At 46.2% G+C, this 21,848-nt stretch overlaps 2 protein-coding genes across 2 annotated transcripts in view; both read right to left on the minus strand.

The window, feature by feature from the left end:
* Positions 1 to 707: 707 nt before the first annotated feature.
* ERI1 (exoribonuclease 1) lies at positions 708 to 11,514 on the minus strand. The gene is made up of 7 exons (XM_086464152.1): positions 11,434 to 11,514; positions 10,460 to 10,635; positions 7,885 to 8,095; positions 6,445 to 6,528; positions 5,680 to 5,789; positions 3,047 to 3,161; positions 708 to 1,118 (listed from the first exon to the last, which is right to left on the minus strand). The coding sequence occupies exons 1-7, from the start codon at positions 11,512 to 11,514 to the stop codon at positions 876 to 878; spliced, it is 1,020 nt and encodes a 339-aa protein (XP_086320278.1). The 3' UTR covers positions 708 to 875.
* Positions 11,515 to 18,642: 7,128 nt separating this feature from the next.
* Positions 18,643 to 21,848, minus strand: part of MFHAS1 (multifunctional ROCO family signaling regulator 1) — a 29,623-nt gene continuing 26,417 nt past the window's right edge. The window contains exon 2 of the mRNA XM_086464569.1: positions 18,643 to 18,773. Coding sequence (XP_086320695.1) covers positions 18,643 to 18,773 — 131 coding nt within the window. The remainder of the gene's footprint in view (positions 18,774 to 21,848) is intronic.

A 21,848-nucleotide genomic window follows, 5' to 3' on the forward strand; every position in this document is an offset into this window, starting at 1 on the left:
ACAAAATTTTGATGATCTGTCATGTTGTGAACTTATTCTTCACTCATTTTTAAGTCCAAATGGCTGACGGTGTCTAAAAGCAACATTAAATGAAATGCAGCTATGAGTGCAGCAGGAATAGGAGATACGATCCTCAAAGTAAAAATCTGAAGAACCTTCTCTTTTTAAATAAGGTTAAAACAAAATGACTATCGTACTGCATTAATGGAATTTTTATTCAATACACAGCTCTTCTATTTGACATGGAAGCCAACAAACGTATCCCTTAAAGAAAAAAAAAAAAAACAAAACCAAACAACACAGTGCTCTCCACTGCTTTAGAACTGATGAACATGCTCCCATTTCTCCTTGACTCTGTAAAAAAAAAAAAAAAAAAAAAAGACCAGCAGGAACCCTTAGAAAAGTGCCTTATCAGGAAAGGCCAGCCCAACCACTTGCTATTTCAGCTCTTCCAGCAACATCTTATTTGTGTGCAATGAATAACCAGATGCTAGATATCATTAGAGTACAGCATAGCGAATAAATACGACCCACAGGCTGGGGTGTAACAGCAAGGCACAGGCCCAATCGATCTTTGCATGTGTTTAAATTACATGTTCTTAAAAGCTTAACACTTTGCCTGGATTCTGCATATCAACCTTACTGCTAGAAAAGTTCCAAAACACAAGAAAAATCTTGAGTATAAAAAAAAATGCTGTTACACAGGCTTCAAAGAGCAAAGAGCTTCCACACTCCTCTTTATTTCAGAGACGGTTAGTTAAGGTGCTTTCAGATTCTGCATTGCAGACAGGTTGGGAGAGGTGGCCATTTAATAAGCTCTGAACAATTGTTAGCGGGTATCTGAGAGCAGTTCCTAAGGCAGAACCCCTGAGCTGCTAGTTTCTGTAGCGGGGCATCTGTGGAGCAGAGGCTCCCTCTAAGGGGGCTGAAGAAGAGACAGTCATAAGCTGTCCAGCATGCATTCTCTCATTCACCCGCAGTTCACAGCCATCCTGCAGCATCCTTATAGCTATCCTTGCAATGTTTTTAGAGTCATCAAGTCCACTGTGAGGTCTCCCATCATAATTCATGCCCAGCTTTTCAAGCATGATTGTCAGCTTGGTCTGGTTCCTAGGAACCTGATGGAGAAAGTGAACCACATTTAAGAGTTAGGTTCTGTACCACGTCTTTTTAATCTAACACAGCGCAGTAGAAACATACAGATTTTAAGTCTACTTAAGTCACATACTACTTTCATGTTGCCTTTTGTCAGTTCACTTACAATTTAACTTCAAAGCACCTTGGTGAGACAGACACTCTTAATTTTACAGAGGAGATTTAGTCAACGGGAGCTTGTCTAGACTCAGGATAATGTCAAGAGCCTCTCGCCATTACCAGCACGAGATGTGCCAGTGCTGGCAATGGTGGAAGCCATGGCCTAGCTAGGTTTAACAGGCCTTCTAAAAAAGTAATTGCCACCCAAAGTGGCATTGCAGAGGGAATCAGATTTTGGTTTTCCTTTTAAATGCCAAGTGATTAAAGAAGCAGCAGGCTCCTGATTCTCACTGACACCAAGCTTCTGAATGCCTCAAAACACCACAGGAGCAGATCAGCAACACCTATAGCAGCCCATGTTTACATGGATGACCAACAGCATGAACAGTCAAGGAAGCTTAACTTACCCATGCAGAGTGCTACACCAGCAAAAGCCCCAAGTCCTATCTTGATTAACTACTAAATATACATTTCTTCTTTGGAATGGTCAAAGAAACAACAAAAGGTGACTTTAAAGGAAAACGGTAGTTTGCTGTCTTGGTGGTGGTGGTGGTTGGGGAACATGGGACATGATAAGTTCCAGGATGTTGCACCATACTACTGGATTTAATAGCTAGGCAGAATGGTGACACCACAGGTGCCAAAACCTGGCAGTACGCAAGTCCGATAATAACAACACCCACAAACTGGGCAGGGGAGACATACTGCAGGTTGTGGAATATTCCACAGGAAAGTTACAATACATTCCTTGTCATTAATTCTATTACTAATTCTTAACAACAGATTCAATAGCAGCACAGAATATCTAAACAGAAGCACTGAACAACTATAAATGCTATAACTGTTCGCACTTATTAACAAAAAAAAAAAAAAAATCACAAAAAGTAAAAATAAATGGATTCCTTCGAAATTAGTCTTCATTGCCTTTGATGAAAAGGCACTCACTGCTCAACTGAGAAAGAAAAAGAAGGTACGTCTAGGTCAAAGCTGACAGGACCAGTGAGACTGCTCTGTGTTCTGGCATGTTTCCAACAGAAATGGTCATGCAGAGAAGGCACAATAATAGAGGGAGAAATGGAGTAACCCTGTAATATTTCCCCAGCACAAAGCTCTTCTCTTATTAAATAACCTCTTTTTTTCCTAGAGGTTACATGTAGCATGAAAGAGCCCTTCAAGAGAAGATCATCAGCTAGGCTGAAATCACATTCAAACAAATGGTTTAATGTAGACTGACCAGGAATTCAATCTCCAATAACCCATTTTATGGTAATCTGACAGTGAAAGAAAGTAGCAATAAGGTCTAGCACTGAAGCTGGTACTATTTTTCTCTTAAGAATTTGATTCCCCTGTAGATATGTCCTAATCTTTCTCTGTCCCCATTACACTGTCAGAAGCGGAGATATGTGAGGGTAGTGGTGCAAATTAGTTTTGTAGTGTATTACATGAAAACAGGAAAAAAAATGACTGAAAAAAAATCAATACAGAGTCTTTTCAGCTGAACTACTTGAAGACACACTTGATCTAAGAGCACCAGTATGACATTTTAAGACAATCCTTCATGGAGCATCTCCTGATTCTTAAAAACAAGATTAAAATCAAAATGCAGTAGATTATGTGATCTTCAATTAGTAAAGTGAGATCTGGGCATGAAGCGCATTTGGTAATCGAGCCCCAAGCAACTAGTTTAAGTACTATAATTTTATACTACACAGGCAAAGATGACAAGCACAACAGGACATTCTAGACTTTTAAACCACATTTTCCCACAAGAGAAACAACAATTTGTACAAACCTTATAGAAGTTCCCATATGATTTGCGAATATTGATCCACTTTTTGGCAAAAGAAGGGTATTTGATACGGCTAATACGGCACTGGGTGTTCAAAAATTTACTCATATCCCAAGATCTTAAAAAGTCAAACAAGAAAAGACAAAAACATTAGTAATACCTAATTCAGATGCCCTGTGTTCTACGTATTGCACAGCTGTAGTGCAAAAAGCTGTCTTTTTTTTGTGATCAGTAGAAGCAAAACAGTTTAGGAGAAGCTCTTTGGCTATAGTCACGGTAAAGAATTTTTTTTAATAACAATTTGTTAATCATGGGGAAAACAAATAATGACATAAGCAAGATTTTCATTAGGATAGTTTCAGGTTTGGAATGGTTGAAACAAAAAAATAGCACGCCAGCTTCTCCACCTACTACATCTACTCCAAAAACTGCCAATAAACTAGACGCTTACAAAGCCTTTGGGGAAGCAAGTGACACCTTAAATTTTCCTGATTACTTGGGTATGCACGCATCCCTCTACTTAACGTAGGTTATTGAAACCAGACTGCACTTAGTTTTAGGAGAACCAGACCTTTATGGAAGGAAGATGAAATTATAACCCTATGCACTTCTAGCAGCCTTCCTGAAGGGAACCACCCCAACAAGTTTGTAAGCTTCAAGGTAAGTATTCTTTTTTTCCCCCTCTTACAGCTGTCTACACAATCTCACCTATATGACAGAGAGACTTCACTGCACCTATTTTCCTTGAGGAATTTCACTGAGGGGATTCCTCTGGAGAGGAATTCCAGACACATTCTGGGCCCAATAACATAAACAGACTTGCACCAGTTTTGCTTTAGCATTTTCTCTTTTGAATTCACTGTTGCTTCCAAAGATAGAAACTTAATCATAGGTAAACAATTAGTCAAATAGTAGTATTTACCACAGTTTCTTAAATTAATTAAAGTTGGAATGACATTATTTTAATTTTTTATTTTTAAGGTGTACATGGATCTAAACCATACACCTGAAGCCTCAGGTGACAGCATTTAAATGGCTTCACCATTTACACTGGACAAAACCACATTTCAACAATATGGGTTCTTCACCAGAGAAGACTTGTGATTTATAGACATTGTCCAAATCTTCATGAATTTGGAGAAAAAGAGTCTCATGGCCAAAAAAATTTCCCATTTGCTAAGTTGGATTAATTAAAAAAGGTTTTGTTATGTATCCATTCATAGAATCATCGAACAGTTTGGGTTGGAAGGGACCTTTAAAGCTCACCTAGTCCAACACCCTGCAGTGAGCAGGGACATCTTTAGCTGGATCAGGTAGCTCAGAGCCCCGTCCAACCTGACCTTGAATGTTTCCAGGGATGGGGATTCGACCACCTCTCTGGGCAGCCTGTTCTGGTGTTTCATCACCCTCACTGTAAAAAGATTTCTTCCTTTTATCTAGTCTAAATCTACCTTCTTTTAGTTTGAAACCATAACCCGCTGTCCTATCATCTCCTATGATATACTGTTTTTCAAACCACTCATAGTATAGGCTAGAATATTTAACTTGATGCAAGTGTTAGGAAGTCAGTATACTAAGATCCCCCACTCTCTTTTTTTCATGAACTGCAATTTTGTTTTGGGTTCATCTCCCTTTGGTTCAACACAGTCATTATAAGAGTGGCACAGCACTGCCTTTTTAATCCAGCACAGCAGACTACTTACTCCAGACAAACAATAGGCATAGCAACATGAAAATGCTTTCATTCACCTCAACACGGCTAATGTTAAAAATTCCCTGTCCTACTGAAAACCCTCAATCCAAGAGAGGGAGGAAAGCAGACAAGTTAACAGAACAGTAATGTTTCACAGCTAAAAGGCAAGCATCACCTACAGAAAAATTCCCTGGCCAGTGCTATATAAAGTAAGGCTCAAACAGTATCTTTCATCACATAACAAAGCTAAGTTCTCAAGAACAATGTTGCATCACAGGTGTATCTAGATCTCAAAATCTGTTAACTTCACAGTCATTAGGGGACTTGATTTTCCATGCAGACCTTGTAAGGGAACAAGTTCAGGTGGCAGTTCAAGGACTAGTCAATCCCTCACGCACAAAGCTTGTCAGGGGTGGGACCCACCAGAGCCACAGTCCTCTAAGCCAAAGCAGAGAGCTTCCTGTGCTAGCCATTGGTCCTTGTTCGATAAACAGCATAATCCGTTACTGCTTTCTGGTGAAACATGCAGGAGGTATTAACAGTAACACTGACATACAAAGGATACAACACAACCACCACATCTCTGAAACCTCGGATTCAGGAGAACATGGTTGCTGCTTAGAACTGAAATTGCACAACGTTATTTTTAGGTGTTCTGTGCTATACGAAAACTAAGCATAAACAGAGAATTACAATAACAAAAAAGATTTAAAAGTCTACTCGACGTCATTTAGTTGCATAGAGAAAGCTAGGAAAGAAACAGTGCCATCTAATGGATTTAAGCTTCATTTCAAATTGAAGTGTTCAGATTTTTGATTTTCCCGAAAGCTAAAAATGATAATAAAATGGCAAAATGGCAGTGTCATGATCCACCTATATTCTCACAAAGATTAAACACTGTTTTGTGGTTTTAGATTGTGCTGAAGGTTACATAAGGACATACCCATCTGTCAACATGGAATAGCTATACTTTGTTCCCAGTTCTCGCTGTCTCATCCACTCTATGACATTCTGCAGAACTTGAGGAAATGTATCAGCTTTATCAACAATGTCCTACCAGAAACAAAAAGACAGAGAGGAACATTTTTTCAGAAAAAAACCCAGCATGAAATTTAAGAATTATATTGCTATATAGGCACTCACTAACTCACTCGCTAAATTGGCTTCACAAAAATCTTTAGAAACAGATTACACATTAAAATAACCAGACAGTTGGACAGATTTTTCTAAACTGAAAAAGAAAGCACCACAAAAGCACCACTAAAAGAGCCAACCTCCAAATAGCATCCATAAAGGTAACAAGGTTATCCAGCTGTTGAACTTCTATTAAAACCTTAGAGCTTGTTTCCCAGGCTGCTGCTCAAGTCACTCGATCACAAGCCATAGCCATCGTAAAACTCTAATCCCTTTAGAATAAAAGTCTTAGAAGAGGAACTGATGCAATTCAGAAGGTGCTTTCCCCTGCTAGAGATTAAGTTTCTACACATGGTTTACAAAGTGGATGCTTTTCCCTACAGCACCTTACAAACACCTAAATGACCAACTTAGTGAAATCAATTCTGTGATAATTGGAAGAGGGTGAAAAAACAAGGATTAAGAGAATATGCCTTACAGAAGAATTACCACGAAAGATTACCAGTCTGAAAACATTAACACCACCTGCCCTTTTTTTCATATTTTCTCCCTGAAGAAACAAAGTGCAAATTACCTGGGTGATTCCTGTCAGACTGATGCAGAAGTTTGAAAGCTTGGGATTGATCTCTGGCTTCACGTATTGCTGAAAGGTATCCTCCTGTAATAGGAGAACCAAACACTCAGCAGCAGCACTTTGTAACCTGCCCACAGCTGAAAGGCAATAGCAGCTATTTGCCCTACTGGAGGCAAAGAAGAGCGTGTACCTCCCCAACCAATATAAGCGTCCTGACTGGCCACCGTGAGATTCCCAATGGGATGGATGGCTGGATGGCTGGCTTTCCAACATCCTTCCTCTCAGCCAGTAGGCACCAAAGAGCAAGGATGTGGATGTAAGAGGATAGAAGGACAGACTGCAATGAAGGGGAAGATTTGGGAAAAGGAGAGCACGAGTAAGGAAAAACTAAGCGAGAGGCATGAGCAAAGCCTGGTGTTTTTAGGTGGTATCCCTAAAGGCTCACCTGTAATTCAGTGAGGGCAACAGGCCGCACACCTCAGAGGCTGCATGTAAGTCATCCACCTCTGGATGCCAGCCAGTCAGAGATAAACACAATGACCTCACTCTGGGAAACTGAGCAGGACAAGAGTGAAGACTACATGCAAGTTTCATGGAAAAAAAGAAAGCCCCAAATCCCTGCTGCTATACAAACCCTTTTGGATAGAGGGAAGAAACCACACTGTTTCCTACTACTGTAAAGGTAATAAAACAATCTCCGTAATCTGCACAATCCTCTCTCCACAGTTAGTCATACAAGCAGCTATATTCTAATGCAGCATCACAGTGATTACTGGAAATCCTCCTCCTCTTAGAAGTTCTTGATAAAGGAAGGAACTATTAGTCAGAGCTGTGCTGCATTCCTCCATTTCACTGAGTCACTCAGTTTCAGTTAGACAGCACATAGTTTTTCCTAAAAGAAAGCTGTACTTTCTGAACAGAGCACTTGAGGCTGCCAAATGCCTACTAAGTATGTTTAAAATCAGGTTACACAGCCATCAATCTGTCAGGTACATCGTAGAAATAGTCTAGGCTGCCAAGAAGCAGCGTTCACTCAAACCCACTTTCTAGACCTCTGCATTTGTCTCTTCTAGACTGCCTCACACAGGACCACAAAACTTGCTAATTCTTGTTTATGAGGAATCCCTTGAGTCCTAGAAAGAGCTTTGTGGATCTTAAAGTAGGGAAAGAAGGGCGGGGGGAGGCGAGGGGCAGCAGGCAGGGAACTGAAAGTCCCTCATCAGTAGAGGGAGTCGACAGCAGGAGCATGACCTATTCCAGGTGCTTTAAGAACACTAAGTTTTGTTTGTAGGTAAGAGGCACAGAGGGTAGGTCTTTACGGAAAAACAAAATGCTATTTTTAATGAAGCTCAACATCTACCTAAAAACTAAACTAGACTTTCTGAAGCAAAGAAGTTGCATCAAAGAACAGCATACCGACACAGTAATTAGGTCACTTACTATTTCCAGGGTATGGGTGTTCAGTAAGACAACAGGAAACTCAATTATTTCATGTATGAATTCAGGTGGGTTTCCTTCTTCACATGTTGCTTCAAAGTCAACAACACAGATGTAGTCATAGTAGCTGTCTCCATTAATGTATTCCTTCTGCATCAGCTTCTGTTTCTTGTAATAGTTTTTCAGTCTCTTTTTCAGCACGTCTTTCACTCCTCTAAAGAGATAAGTGACAAAGATCACACTCCCACTTAATTAATTATTTCGCCATTGTAGAACTGAAGCTATATTTAAGATCTGAAAGTTCATCATTTATTAACCTCATTTTGAACACCAGCACTTCTGAAGTCTAAATTCAGCTTTATCACACAGTTAACACTTCATTATCTGGGCTAAGGCAGAGGTTGTGATACCCCCAGACAACTAACACATCGAGATAACACCAGTATGCGGGCACAGACTGGGAAGCACAGTGCAGAGACATTCTGCAGTCACCCGCAGTTCAGCAAGACTCAGTAACTGAAGTCTTTGCAAAGCCCAAGTCTTTAAAGATAGTTCCTGGATGACCTCTGGCCCTGGAAGCAGTACTGCTTCATCCATATTTCCCTGGGGCCTCTGCCTGGAGCAACTGCCACCTGAGGTATTCCTGAATCAGTGGCACAGATAATGCAGATCCAGCTAAAATGCCCACATTTTAAATTAATTTCAATTTAAATTTAAAATTGAGCCTGAGTAACTCCATTAAAATACAGATTTCAGTTGTCAGAAAAACTTCCTGGACAAGATCCTGCTTTTCAGGAGGTTTGTGGCTAACACATGAATTCACAGTGGCAAGAGTTCCTTACTGTGTCTTTTTAATACAAACATTGTAATGTGCAAGTGCCAGAACTACCACGTATCAAACCTGAGCTGAATAAACAAGGATAATTTACTCTTCCAAGGAAGTTATTTTTAAAATTACACATGGCAAATGAAATCACAGAAGCTGTAATAGCTACTGGTAGCAAGTGGTATTATCAGAAAAGCAGCCCACTGATTCACAAGGAAAAACTGGAATCAGACTACTAAACCTGCATTTGAGATCATCAGCTTGTTCTGCAAACACCGGTTACTCTTTTTCACTCTGGTTTATTAACCTAGGTTAATTCAATGACCAGTTCATCCAAAGTTGAGACAGTAGGGGAGCTGAGGAAGGGGAAAACTACCTTTTTTCTTCATCAAACCTACAAAATAAATTGAAAGATATTATCTGCTATCAAAATAACCCCAAGGGAAAGGACAGTGTGTGGCAATCTGCTCAATTCACTACATTAGAGGTGATGCACTATTTGTTTACACCTAAGACATACTCTGACCAACTTAACTGAATATATTGACAAAAGCAGTCTAGCTTAGCTAAAAGAAAAGTTTAAAGCTTTCTGCATTTACAACTGAATAAAAAACACAAATAGAAAATTAATAACCTAGGAGGAAACCACAAACACATAATTTATTATTTGAATTCTGCTTTTTAATTCAGAGTAACTGCTGATTAGCCCTACAAATCTAACCTGTTTTACCAAAAATTTTATCAGGTAATGATAAAAATTTTTCCTTCCGAGGAGCTAAGTTCATTTAACCAAAGGAGGAATTGAAAACACCTACGCAGCCAGAACATCTGCAGACAGACGGGGTGGAGGTGGCAAGCTGCACTTCTCACCCACAGCATTTTTTTTTCTTTTATTCTCTTTAAATGAGTCTCTGTTCCTTTTTTTTCCCTCTGAACATCCTCTCCCCTACAGTCATCTTCTCTAGAAAGCTAGACTTCTTTCAGACTCCATCTCACCTTTCATATTCCCTCTTCCTCCAGAGTAGTAGCTTCTCACTTTGCCAGCTCGCCACTACCACCACCACTTCCTAATTACTGCCGCCAATAGAACCATTACCTTTGTTTTTCCCAGTTAGCCTTCTTCTCAACATCTTGAATTTGGCCACAGTGATACCAAACGGTCTCGCAGGTCACTTTGCACAGAGCAGGAACCACTCTCTATATTCCTAGCCCTTTCCTCATCCTCAGTGAGCTCAAATCCAGTTTATAATACATTCACCTCTTCACATTAGCTCATCTATTCAGATTAGCAAACTCTTCATCTAAAGGTACCTGTCCTCTGCACTGATTAAATTCCAAGCCCTATCACCAGAGAAGTTCTAGCCAGTATCAGATTTGTACTGGATACAGTAAATAAAAACATGTATGTTCTGAACTGAGTTTCTATATGCTGAAGGACTGCAACACCACCCAAGAACCTTTGCAGTTCTTTCTCCCCAACCAAAAACACGTGGAGAAGCACCCTACAGTTACATATCCTTTCATTTCTTTGTGTTACCAATTGAGACAGCTCACGTTTCTGGTAACGTGCTAAGCAGTACCACACGCACTAATACTACAACAAAAGCTGCATCACGATTGCACACAAAACAACTGATATTTGGGGCATGTTTGCTTTTTACTTTGTGGTGTGTTTTTAAACTTTAAGATAATCACCCCTTATAGCTCTACTGCTCTCAAAGATAAATCAAAGGGTTGACAAATCAGCCTAACCTGGTTTCAAGCTTGAACTCTGCAAGTTTACTTCTGAGCTCATCTCTGGTCATTCTGTTGATATAGCCATTGGTTATAGCAATTTCTTTGTAAACTGGATCACTGAAGTCATTCGAACTGGTGGTTGAGTTTTTTCCATTGGTTTCTTGATCACTGATCCTACAATGCTGCCTACCCTAGAGGGAAGAGAAAGCCGAAGGTCATTTCAGGTCACAACAAGAAGCTAGAGCATTAAAATTTACACATCTTTTTGGCATCAAAATATCAGTAAAGCACCACACTGTTTCACTCACGACCAGGCTGTGTTAACTGGCTTACAGATGTGAATCCATACTGAGGCCTGCTCTGAAAACACCATTTTTGTAAAAATCAACAGGCAGACCAAAGGGATACTAACGCACGGGTCTGAAGTCATGCCGAAGAGCGGCTCCAAGAGACACAACCTGAACGAGCGTCCCACTTTCAACAGAAAAAGTTAGTTCTCTGGGATGAGCTGGCAAAACCTTGACAAACAGCAAGAGGTTTCTCTCGACACCTTAATTAACCAGAACCGGTACTGCGACACACGGACAGATGCCCAGTACGTGTAAAACACAAAACAATAAATTAAGAGGAAAAACTGAAGGCACTTCGTCTCCAAACGGTTACTCGCGCAGCCTCTGTGAAGCGAGCACACGGCGCGGCCGGCCGCCGCCGCCGCCCAGGCGCCGAAGGCAGTGCCCGTGGCACCGAAGGCGGCCCCTCGGTAACGCGGCACTCGGCCCGCCCGGGCAGGCCGCGCCGCCCTCACCCCGGGAACCACGGAGGGCCGGGCCCACCCCAGGCCTCAGTGGGGGCCGCCGCGGGGCGGCCTTTGCACATGCGCGGGGGGCAGCGGCGGGCCGGGGGCGCTGGCGCATGCCCGGCGCGGCCCGCGCCTCCCGCCCAGCCCCCGCGGGCCCGCCTGGCGCCTCCCGCCGCCCCAGCGCACTCACCGGCGGGCAGGCGGCGGGGGCGGGCGGCGCTAGCGCCTCGCTGGGGGCACCCTGCCGGCAGTTCGCCTTCTGCTCCTCCATGGCGGCGGCGGCGGCGGGGACGGCGGCCCGTCGGGGGGCGGGGAGAGCGCCGGTCCCGCCCCTGGGCTGTGGGGCGGCCTCGTCGCCGCCGCCTGCTGCCTCCCGCCTCCCGCCTCCCGCTTCGCCGGGCCGCCGCGCTTTGTGGTACGGGAGCAGCTACTCGGCCACGGCTCCCACCTCCCCCTCTGGGATAAAAAATTGGCGTGGGCATGTGCCACGCGTGCCGGGCCTGCCTCACCCCCTGCCTGTCCCGGCGGGCTCGAAGGTCGCCCTGGGTCCCACCAGGCCTCGGCGTCACGCCTTTGCCTTCGTGAGCCTGCTGTACTCCTCCTGAGCTGTTGCTGAGTAGCCTCTTGGGTCTGGGGTCACAGCAGCTTTCTGGAAACTCTGGCTGTGTTATGGGAGAAACACACTGGACAGACACCTTACGCTTCCACATCCCTCTCCTCCCAAGATCAACTTTGCGCAGGGCATCCTAAACGTGGATCTGGGACACCCACGGGGTGTAGGTGGCCAGGTCCCAGCCACTTGAGTGATTCAGCTAGCCCCCATCCCCTCCCTGCCCAGGGAAAATTGCCTCACATGCCCTGTGTCCCCTAACCCGCAGTCAGCAAGCAGGGTGGAGTGGATGGCACAAGGCATGCATGAGCCCTCTGGGTCTTCTCGGCCAGGAAGTAAAGGCAAAGGGAGGAGGCCTCTCTGTCCATCATGGGTCAGTTAATTTTCTGCTAGTGCTTCTCACAGACCTGGAGCACAGTCCAGGCACGTGCTCAGAGATTTCCCTTCTGTCCCTCAGCAGTGGAGGCCGATGCATACGTGGCACCCACCCGACTGATGCAACCACCCCGACACTTCCACATCTGCCAGCCCCTAAACAGCCTAGTATCTTCTCATCTGTCCTGTTGTGGCTGGCGCCCAGCCACCCACCCTCAGCCTTGCCTCCTGTCTTACTCCAGCACCTTGTTGCAGACACTGCCATCCCCTCCCCTAGACCCGCTGTGCAGCACCTCCGTGTTTGGTGGGGTTGCCATGGAGGTCTTCTCCTCTAGATGAGTGGTGATGGAAGTGGGGTCACACATGGCTGTCAGCAAGCAGAGGGCCATCTGTTTTACCACTCTCGCCTCTGAACATGGCACTTGAGCAGGGGTCGCAGGGAACCAAGCTTTACAAGAAAGCAAACAACATGGTACCAATGAGAACCACTGAGCTGGCCTCATGAACCCACAAAACACCCTAAACACAGTAGGAAAATAACTGTTCCCCAGAAATCACCTGCCTTGCTGGAGTGGGCAATGGTTCACAGATCTTAATCCAACCAAGGGGCTCCGTGTTCAGATTCACTCAATGCCACATCTCTTGATGATTTTACGAGTCATTTGCTAACAGTTCTCCTAAAAGCTCTGTCTCCTAGATTCAGAAAACCCCAGATCTATAATTAGGTGCAGACCCTTGCAGAGGCAGGGCCCAAGGAGGCACTAGAAGGAAAACAAACCAAACAGCCAGGCCTCTCCTTGAGATTGAGATCACTTTTATTTTCAGTTTTGGCGAGGATGTGTGGGCAAGTGTGTGTGCAGTACGTGTACATCTGGGCATGCATGTGTGTGTGTGCGCAGAGTCCTGCCCAGTGATGTAGGTTATATGGATGCCTGCAGTTAAGTCCATGAACTGAGCCATGAAGCGCATGATGAGTGCTACACTGAGGCTCGCTTGCCTGCCTCTTCTTGTGCTTACTGCAGTGCAGCATCTCCACCTCCCCGCACTGCCGTTCCAAGGATGCCAGCCCAAGATCCCATCCGAAGGGCACGGGTGGAGCTGAGCTCTGGCTCTGCAGGAGTGAGCCGGTGCATTTTCACCTCACTTAGTGAGCTCCTAAATACCATTTGCAGTTCCCTTTACCTCCCCCCCCCATCTGTCTCCTCACAGTGAGGAGCCCCTACTGCTCTGACAAAATTTAACTACCTCAGAGGTACAAAGGAGAAGAGAAGAGGGACCCCACGTAAGCTCTGGTGCTACAGCACAGCTAAGCGCATCTTGGGTTCCTGGGAAAGCAGCACCCAAATACACTATTGACTCTTCACAGCCGCTGTGGAACTGTAGCATGGGGAATGCTGCAAGGGAGATGACCAATGCCTGCGCAACCCCCCGACTCTTCCATCTGATTTGAGAGGCCACAAGGCAGGTTAAATCCCAATCCGGTCTCTGTTTTTGTTTAACTTGAAAGCTGAATCCCCCAGGCCCAGAGCAGAGACAATGCAGAAAGAACAGCATTGCCACAGAAGGAGACTAGTCAAACGTATCGTGGCCTTGTGGCAGGTTGCAAACAATCTTACTTCTCTGAGCTTTTTGCCTTTAGCACAGTAAAAGCAGAGGTGTCCCATCACCCTGGACCCTCTGCAGTCTCCAAAGGCCTCCAAGTACCCCTGCAAGCCCTAAGATGAGCTAGACATGCACCATCGCCCTTTGGGCTCCCTCTCACTCAACAACAGATTTGTGTGCTGCTTAGGGATGTGCAATTTCTCACGTTACAGACCCAGCAGAAGGCAAAGCTGCTATCCTGGGAGTTTCACTTGGACGGATGCAGGTTTGAATCCCAGGTTTTGCTTCAGAGCATAACTCAAGGTACTCCAGGACATGTTCCAGCTGCTGAAAGTCCTGCAGTGCAAAGCAACTTGCCAGCTCTGCTTCCAAACCTGTCTACACCAGTTTCAGTAGGAAATCAACTGGTCAACAAGCAAGGGCCCTGCAAACAAATAAGCAAAACCAACACAGACCTCTTGAGTGAAGTAGACATCTAGTACCAGGGGATTCTCATTCTGTTCCAAAGGGGTTAAATTCACTGTCAGCTCCATGCTGTGACAATTGACACCCCAGTCCTTTCTGCCCTCTTCATCACACACCTTCAGTAAAGGCTGCAGGGTGCTCTGCAGAGGCCTTAGTCGTTTCTAACAGTTGAGTAACTCTCCAAGCAGGGACAAGAACAGGAATACAATACATGCTCTGAACTTGGGTATCTCTGCTTTTAGGGCACTGCCTTCAAGTGCTCTTTTCTTGTGGCTTGACTCATGAAAAACAACAGATCCTTCAAAAATACAGGGCCCTCATCCCTGGGGCTCAGGGACGTTAAGTGGGGTCTAAGAGGCAGGAGCTCGGCAAAGGGACACTGTGTCCAGAGGATTCCAGGATGCATCCTTAAAAGAGAGCGACAGCAAAATCAAAAGGACTACCAGCCACTTGGCTTGGTTCTCCTGCACAGATCTCCCACCTGGTAGTTCCAAAGGGGAGACGTTTTTGAACTGCATAGAAAATTAAATGGCTTTTGCATATTAAAAAAATACAGATGAAAAGACAGTTACACCAGTTACTTAACAGTGGGCGGATGAGTGATCACCATTTCATATCAAATAGACCCAACTAGACTGATCTCCATACTGCCACGCTCCCGGCATTACAGCTTCAGTGCACGCGGCAGACTGAGTGCCTGCAAAGGCCAGGTAATGCTGGGTTCTGGCTGAAGTGGCGTGCCCCGGCAGGAGGGCTGTGGTCCTGAGGAGCAGGCTGCAAGACGTCTGCTCTGTCCTCTCATTCCTTCAATGCTCACGCATCCCAGACCAGATGAGTGCACTGGGAAACAGGCCTCCGGCTGGAAAAGGATTCCAGTTTGTGGTTTCTTTACAATGTGTTTTCCACGCAACGTCACAGCAACAAATCGCTAGTTTCTTCCTATGGAGAACGGAAAGACAGAGGTGAGTAGCAGCAGAGGAGAAGGCCGCCCAGCACGGGAGGTGACAGTAGGGAATGCTCTAACATAATTTTTTACTATACCGGGGCCCTTCATGTCTCATGGGCAGCCAGACTCAGGACAAGGGAGTTTCTTAACACTATTCCTGACACCAAAGATCTCACTTCCCTTCCACTCCCTCCAGCTGCCATAGGCAACTTCTAGTCCCCAATTTATCTACAGCGATACAGAAACACAGTCAATTAATGCTTCTCACTGACGTAAGAAAGGTTCAAATGCTCGTTGCCAGAGGTGGCAGATCAACACACGAAATCTGAGCCCAAGCTCTCTCCCCAGCTGGAAAGATACCATGGGGCCGACTGAGCTGCCCACTATTTGGCGGCCTTCCCCCCCCAAAGTGAGGCACAATGGGTTGATTTCTTCCACCTGGCCTCTGCAATCTTCCCACTAGAGTGGATTCTGCCCTGCATTTCCCAGTGTTCAGTTCCTGCCAACAGAGATATTTGCAGCCCTGCGCACAAGGCTGGTGTCTGAAGGACCAGAAGCCAGGGGATCATCACCCGTGCAGCAGCAGCAGGTCCCAGCCGGATGCATGTCACTGTCTTGCACTGGTTGTAGGCCTGGCCAGCCCACATCCTGGTGGGGACTGCCTGTCACCCATCCCAGCCTGAAGGGTTAAGAGCTGTACATTAACATAAGCATTTGAAGTCCCGCATCTCTCAGACCTCCACCAGCATACGATGAAGGGATCTTGGCTCTGGAAATGCCTGCCTTCTATTTGATTTACACTAAATCAAGTATTTGCATGGAGCAGGACACATACAGCCCAGTTATCAGGGCTCAGCTGTAGGGCACAAACTGACAGCAACATCTTGGAAGTCCTCAAAACCACCTAGTCAGGAGAGAAAACAGCACTGTGGTGCCAGTGCTCAGCCTGCTTTTTCCCATATCTGGCCCATGGAGAATGGCTGGCAGGGTCAGCCAAAGGACAATCAGGGCCAGTTTGTACAACACGGCCACACACTGCTTTACTAGATCTCTGCACAATGACGCCTGGGTGGCTTCGCTAGGAGGAGGACCCAGATCTAGATTTCTACTGCTTTAGCGGCCACAATCCATGGAGACTACTGCAATGGCAACTCCAGAGCATCCAGACATGGCAGACCATGAGCTGTTGGGGATTAGCGATAAGGAAGAAATGTCAGGTGCTGGGGACACATTGACTGCCCTTCTTCCATCCCTGTGTGATGACAATACATCCTTATCGCTTCACGGCACAGCATATGTGAACACACAAGGCAGGAAACATTTCCCAGACTGCTTCTCCTCCAACTCTGCCAGCCACCACCCAAGCCTGCTGTGTGGGACACAGCCAACTGTTTTGCAGTGGAGCAATTTTAAAGGCTTCACAGCATCAACCCCCTTCCCGACAAAGCCTTGGCCAACTGCCACAAAACTCACTTGTCCAGGAACAAATCCAGGGAATCCCGCTACAGCTCATTTCAAGAGACTTTCCTCCAATCAGGTCTGAATTAAATGGTACCAAGAACATTTTTACATTCATCATGAGATCCAAATGGGTTTTCAACAAGCGATCAATGGGTCCACAGAATCCTATCCCCAGTGCTTTCCCTCTGGCCAGTGGTCCTGCCATCTGCAGCAATCGTTGCATCGTTCATGCCTTGTTGTTATCCCCAGCCTCCAGGTGACTGCATCCACTCCAGCCACGAGGCCCCCACCTGGGAGCTTCCCCCACCCCACAGCATTTCAGAGTCCAAAGTCCCATCGATCCCTGTCAGCATGCAACTCCACAACTGGAGAGACGGGAGCACTGCAGAGCATCAGCCACGTTCCGCCCGGTGGAAAACCTTTGGCACCAGCACTGACGACTTATCTGGAAGAGGAAAGGATAAAGAAAAAGTAATGTAGCACAAGCAGCAGGGGTCATAGTGCTTGTGATGAATAACCTAAGACACAATTTTCTCTAGGCTTCTAAATAGGGAGAGTGAGGTCTCTAAAAGTAACACAGGCCTTTTTGAGAACACAAGTTTCCTCCCAGCAGAGTGACTGTGAAACTGGGAAACAGTTGTTAAGACATTGTGGAAGGCAGGCTGGAGGACAGGAGGACAGGTGCACAGGCATAGCTTGACAGCACAGTACAACAAGAATTGCAACCTCAGGTTAGAAACGCACTGTGCCAAGTACACACACAGGAGGACCAAATGAATACACAGTGGCGACCTGTGGCTCAGTATCAGGGCAGCTACCTTGTTTCCTGCCCTAGGCGGGCACTTCACCTTCACACACAGCTCAACGGCCACCCATCACCGAAGGTATCCTCAAGCAAGACGAGTGTATTTTGGGGTGGGAGGGTAGTGAAGAGAAGTAACAGCTTCCAAAGCTAACTTCAGATGCTGAAGTGGAAGTAACAGGCATTCAGAGGCAGCACAGTAGCAGCCACCAGCAAGACACTTGGCTCACTCCTCTAAGCACCCTGCAAAATTTCATTATTTTTTTTTTTTGCACCACTCCAAGGAGAGCAGATCATGGCTGCATTTCTGTTCTGCAAGAAAACCTATGCATCAAAAAGCCAAGGCACTGCCTGTTTTTGTGTGTTGTTCCACATTTGTTCCCACCACAACTCAGCTCTGTTTTCCAAGCGCATCCCCACTCTGTGGAGTGAAGGACATACAGGCTATTGAGGGCTTCTGTCTGGAGGGACCTCACCAAGTTGAAGAGCTGGGCAAACAACAGTGCCGTCAAATTCAACAAGGACAAGCGCATAGCCCTACACCTAGAACAGAACAAACGAATGCACCACCATATCCTGGGGTCCAGCTGGCTTGGGATCTGGTGGAGAACACACTGAACACAAGCCAGCAATGCATCTTCGTGGCAATGAAAGCCAAGCTGTAACAAGGGAGACTCAGACGGGACAGAAGGAAAAAAGTTCTGCCCTAGGAGAATAGTGTAACTCTCGAGTCCAGAGAGGTAGTGGCACCTCCATCCTCGGCAGTCATCAACCCTCGCCTACACAAGGTCCCAAGCAACCCAACCTGGCTGTGAGGGTGGCCCTACTTGGGAGCAGGGAGTGGACAGAAACCTCCTGAGGTCCCATCCTACCCAAACCTGCCCATGATTGTATTATCTCCTGATCTGTCCTGCCTGCCATGTGTGTCTTGCATCTGCCACAACACAGCTCGGGGAACACCTCAAGCCATTTTACTGCTCTTCTTATCCTTTGAGCGGACTGTCTATATCCACAAATAATTAGAACAGCCCCCAGGCAGTGGGGCTGCTACCCTCTACAAAAAATGCTTAGTGAGGGCATGTTTTACATAGGCTTTCTGGTGTCCACTGACAGGGGAATGGGGGTCTGCTTTCAGGTCTCACTTGGAACAAGGGCTGATCACAGTAGGAGTGGGGGGGTAAACCAAGGCAACATTAACTCGCTCGCTGCCGTTCTTGGGACAGATGATTTCCGTCAGTCCCTCTGGTCTTGGTTGACTCAGCAGTTCTCCTGTGAATAAAGGAAAATAACAAAAACATTTAGGCATCAGCAAGGCAGTTTTTGCTTTTAGCATGCCCTTCCCCTTCCCCTCACCAAGTAAACAGCCATGACCAATGCAAGTGAGCACTGTAAGAGGGCTTACTGGTCCTGCAACCCAAGCAGGTCTCATCTCTGTAACCATGGTGAATGTCCTGGTGATTACAGCTTGGAGACATGCTGCTCCACACAAACGTAACATCTGCCATCTTTCCTGTCTCTGCTTTGAATCACTGCACACAGACTTGAGAGCTCCTTAGGGATTCATAGCAACTAGATGGAGCCTAATGAGACAGAGGTTTTAGGAGGAGGTGTTTTATTTAGGCTTTGGGGGCAGATGGGATCCAGAAGCTTACCTTCAATCTCCACGAGAGCAAAGAAGCCGACCTGTACCATCAGCAGGAAATTGGTAGACAGACAGAGAAAGCTACAGATACAAGCCACCTTATCCACATCTGCATACTACAGCCATCCACACCCACAAAGCAGCTGTCTTTCAGTGCAAGCAGAACGATGCTACAAGGACCCTGCCAAGACCACCTTGTTTGGTACGAACTAGAAAGAAGCTGGTTTGAAAGCCCTGCCACAGACATGATTTTTGCATCACTTCAGTATTTCTCCTTTAAGAAATTCTAGGGAGGATCTCAAACCAGCCAGACAAGTGTGCTTGACCTTTTCTGAACCTGTACTGTTACCTCCTGTTCTGTCCCTGAGCAACCATGCCAATTGCAGCTGTCCAGTACTGCAATTTCTGAGCTGGAGCTACCTAGGAGCTGGAGAGATCCTGCTGTTCTGTGACAGCTGGCCAGTTTCAGAGTGCCTCTCCTAGCTGCCAGAACAATATTTAGAAGCAGGTAAAACTACTCAAGAGGATTCCCTAATGCCCCTCTTCCTGGGCACGCTTGCCACAGCAGTTGTGGGGCTGCTGCTGTGTCCTGTCAGGGCTCTGGGCCACACTATACTCTGCTGAGCATGCAGATCCCAGGTCCCAGCTGTCAGCTCTTCCCTAATGGAGGCAATACCAGCTCTGTACTGAGTCAGTAGCAGCGCAGGGCTCTCGCACCACATGGTATTCCTCTACTAAATGAGTTGCGGCAGCAATGCTGTTCAAGTGCCAAGTTGGCAGCTCCCCACTGCTGGCAGCCTTGCAGCATGTAGTCCAGGGCAAGACGCAGGTCAGCACAGGGAGAGGGGAAAGGCAGGTGCTGAGATGTGCCCAGCTCTGAGAAGCACTTCCCCAACAGCTCGCTCAAAGGAACTCAAGTTTCCTCCTGGCTCCATTCCACACATAACTAGCCCCAGGAGGGCAGATTCCGCAGCCATGGACATGCCATCTCCTCAGCATAGTACGGCCACAGCTTAGACACCCAATAGCACCAGAAGCACCTTTTGATACCAGTCTGGCAGGTAGGGTCTGTTCTCAAAGGCAATATGGAATGGCAGCATCCATGCCCAGCAAGGGCTCAATTCTTCTGCTGAGTGTGCCCACATCAATGTCGAACAGGCCTACCTGAGGCAGAGGCATCAGGCCACAACTGGCTTGTGCCACCTAGATCAGTGAATTCCGGCCAGCTGTAAGCAGGCTGCAGTCAGAGGTCCACACAAAATTCTCTGTATACATCAATCAAGCAGCTACCTTGAGCTGTCCCCACTTCCACTAAAACACTCAAGACAGAGGGTCCTTAGACTCTTCGATTTTGAAATGCACTTGCAATAAATTCCTCTGCCGTTAAACACAGGACATCAGAAAAATGTCTCCCTGTGTCTAGCTGCGATTGCCAGGCATCCCAAGAAAACCAGAAAAGAAATTATGTTTCGAAGAAGTACTGCCCAGCCTGTACAGCAATGGCACAACACTCAGCCCCATCATGCCTGAAGCCTCCCAAACGCCACTTCCCTCCTCTCCTCCTCACACTGTTTCTCTTCTTACTTTCATGAAAAAGCAGATCTAAACCCCCTTGGTTTTTCCAAAGCAAGAACACATGATTTGGTGTCATGAAAGCAGAGGGGAGGGCTTGGCAGAGAACACACACACATGCAGAGGCTTCCTCTTGTGATATAACCCACCACTGGTACCAGTAATTCCAGTTTGCCCCCATGGTCTGCAATCTGAATTCACATTTGAACATCTACCCTCGTCTCACACCCACACTCAAACCTGAAGTGGCAGAGCAGCTTTTAAGACACACAGACAAGCCTCCCGAAACAGAAGAATCGTGATGGTATTTGCAATTCAAAGTCAAATCTGCAAGGCAGCATCCTCAATTACGTGAGCTGTCACACATTGAATGCAGCATCGCATCTCATCAAGCATGTACGCCACAGGGCTCCATGTCTCAGCGATTCCCAGGTTGACTTCTAAACTGCAGAATTGCTAACAGTACTGAAAACACCAGCTCTGAAAGATGAGTCATAAAATCAGTGCACCATTATGTGCTTTAAAGACAGGTCTAATATCCTTTAGATCTTAAACTGGAGGAGTGCAATAAGACTGGTCTGTCTGCTTAAGCCTTCATTCCCATTTCCATCTCTCCACTTCAGGAATCCTTAGGCAGAAATTTCTCAAGCAGAGGAGATTGCTGCAGGGTAAAATAGATGCCCAATTTGTAGGCAAACCCCTTCCCACAGCTCTTCAGTCAACACCCTGCTCCTTTATGGCTTTACCATCCCCTCTAGGTTGCCTCTGGGATAAAGCTCACCTCGCTGTCCCCAGACCCATCCACACCTTCTCCAGCCCCACTCCCATTTCCTGGGGAGCAGCGTTTGTGTCAGCAGAAGACAGACTTTTCTCAGTTACTCCATGAGATACCTCACACACCAAATGGGCAGAAGGTCACTTATGCGTCCTTCCTATTCCTCCCCCTCCCAGCTAAGGCACGTCCCACTGCCTTCCCACAACAACATTCTCATCCCTTTGTCTTTGCAAACTGCTCATCTTTGCTGCACAAGCTCATCACAGTACTAAACGAGGCATAACTACCTAAATCATGCTTCGCACCACTGCTAAATAAAAGCCAGTGCAAATCCCATGGCAATATGCACTCTTCA

The sequence above is a fragment of the Leptosomus discolor genome, chromosome 4 (genome assembly GCF_034619465.1).
Source record: "Leptosomus discolor isolate bLepDis1 chromosome 4, bLepDis1.hap2, whole genome shotgun sequence".
In the NCBI taxonomy this organism is placed as follows: Eukaryota; Metazoa; Chordata; class Aves; order Leptosomiformes; family Leptosomidae; genus Leptosomus; species Leptosomus discolor.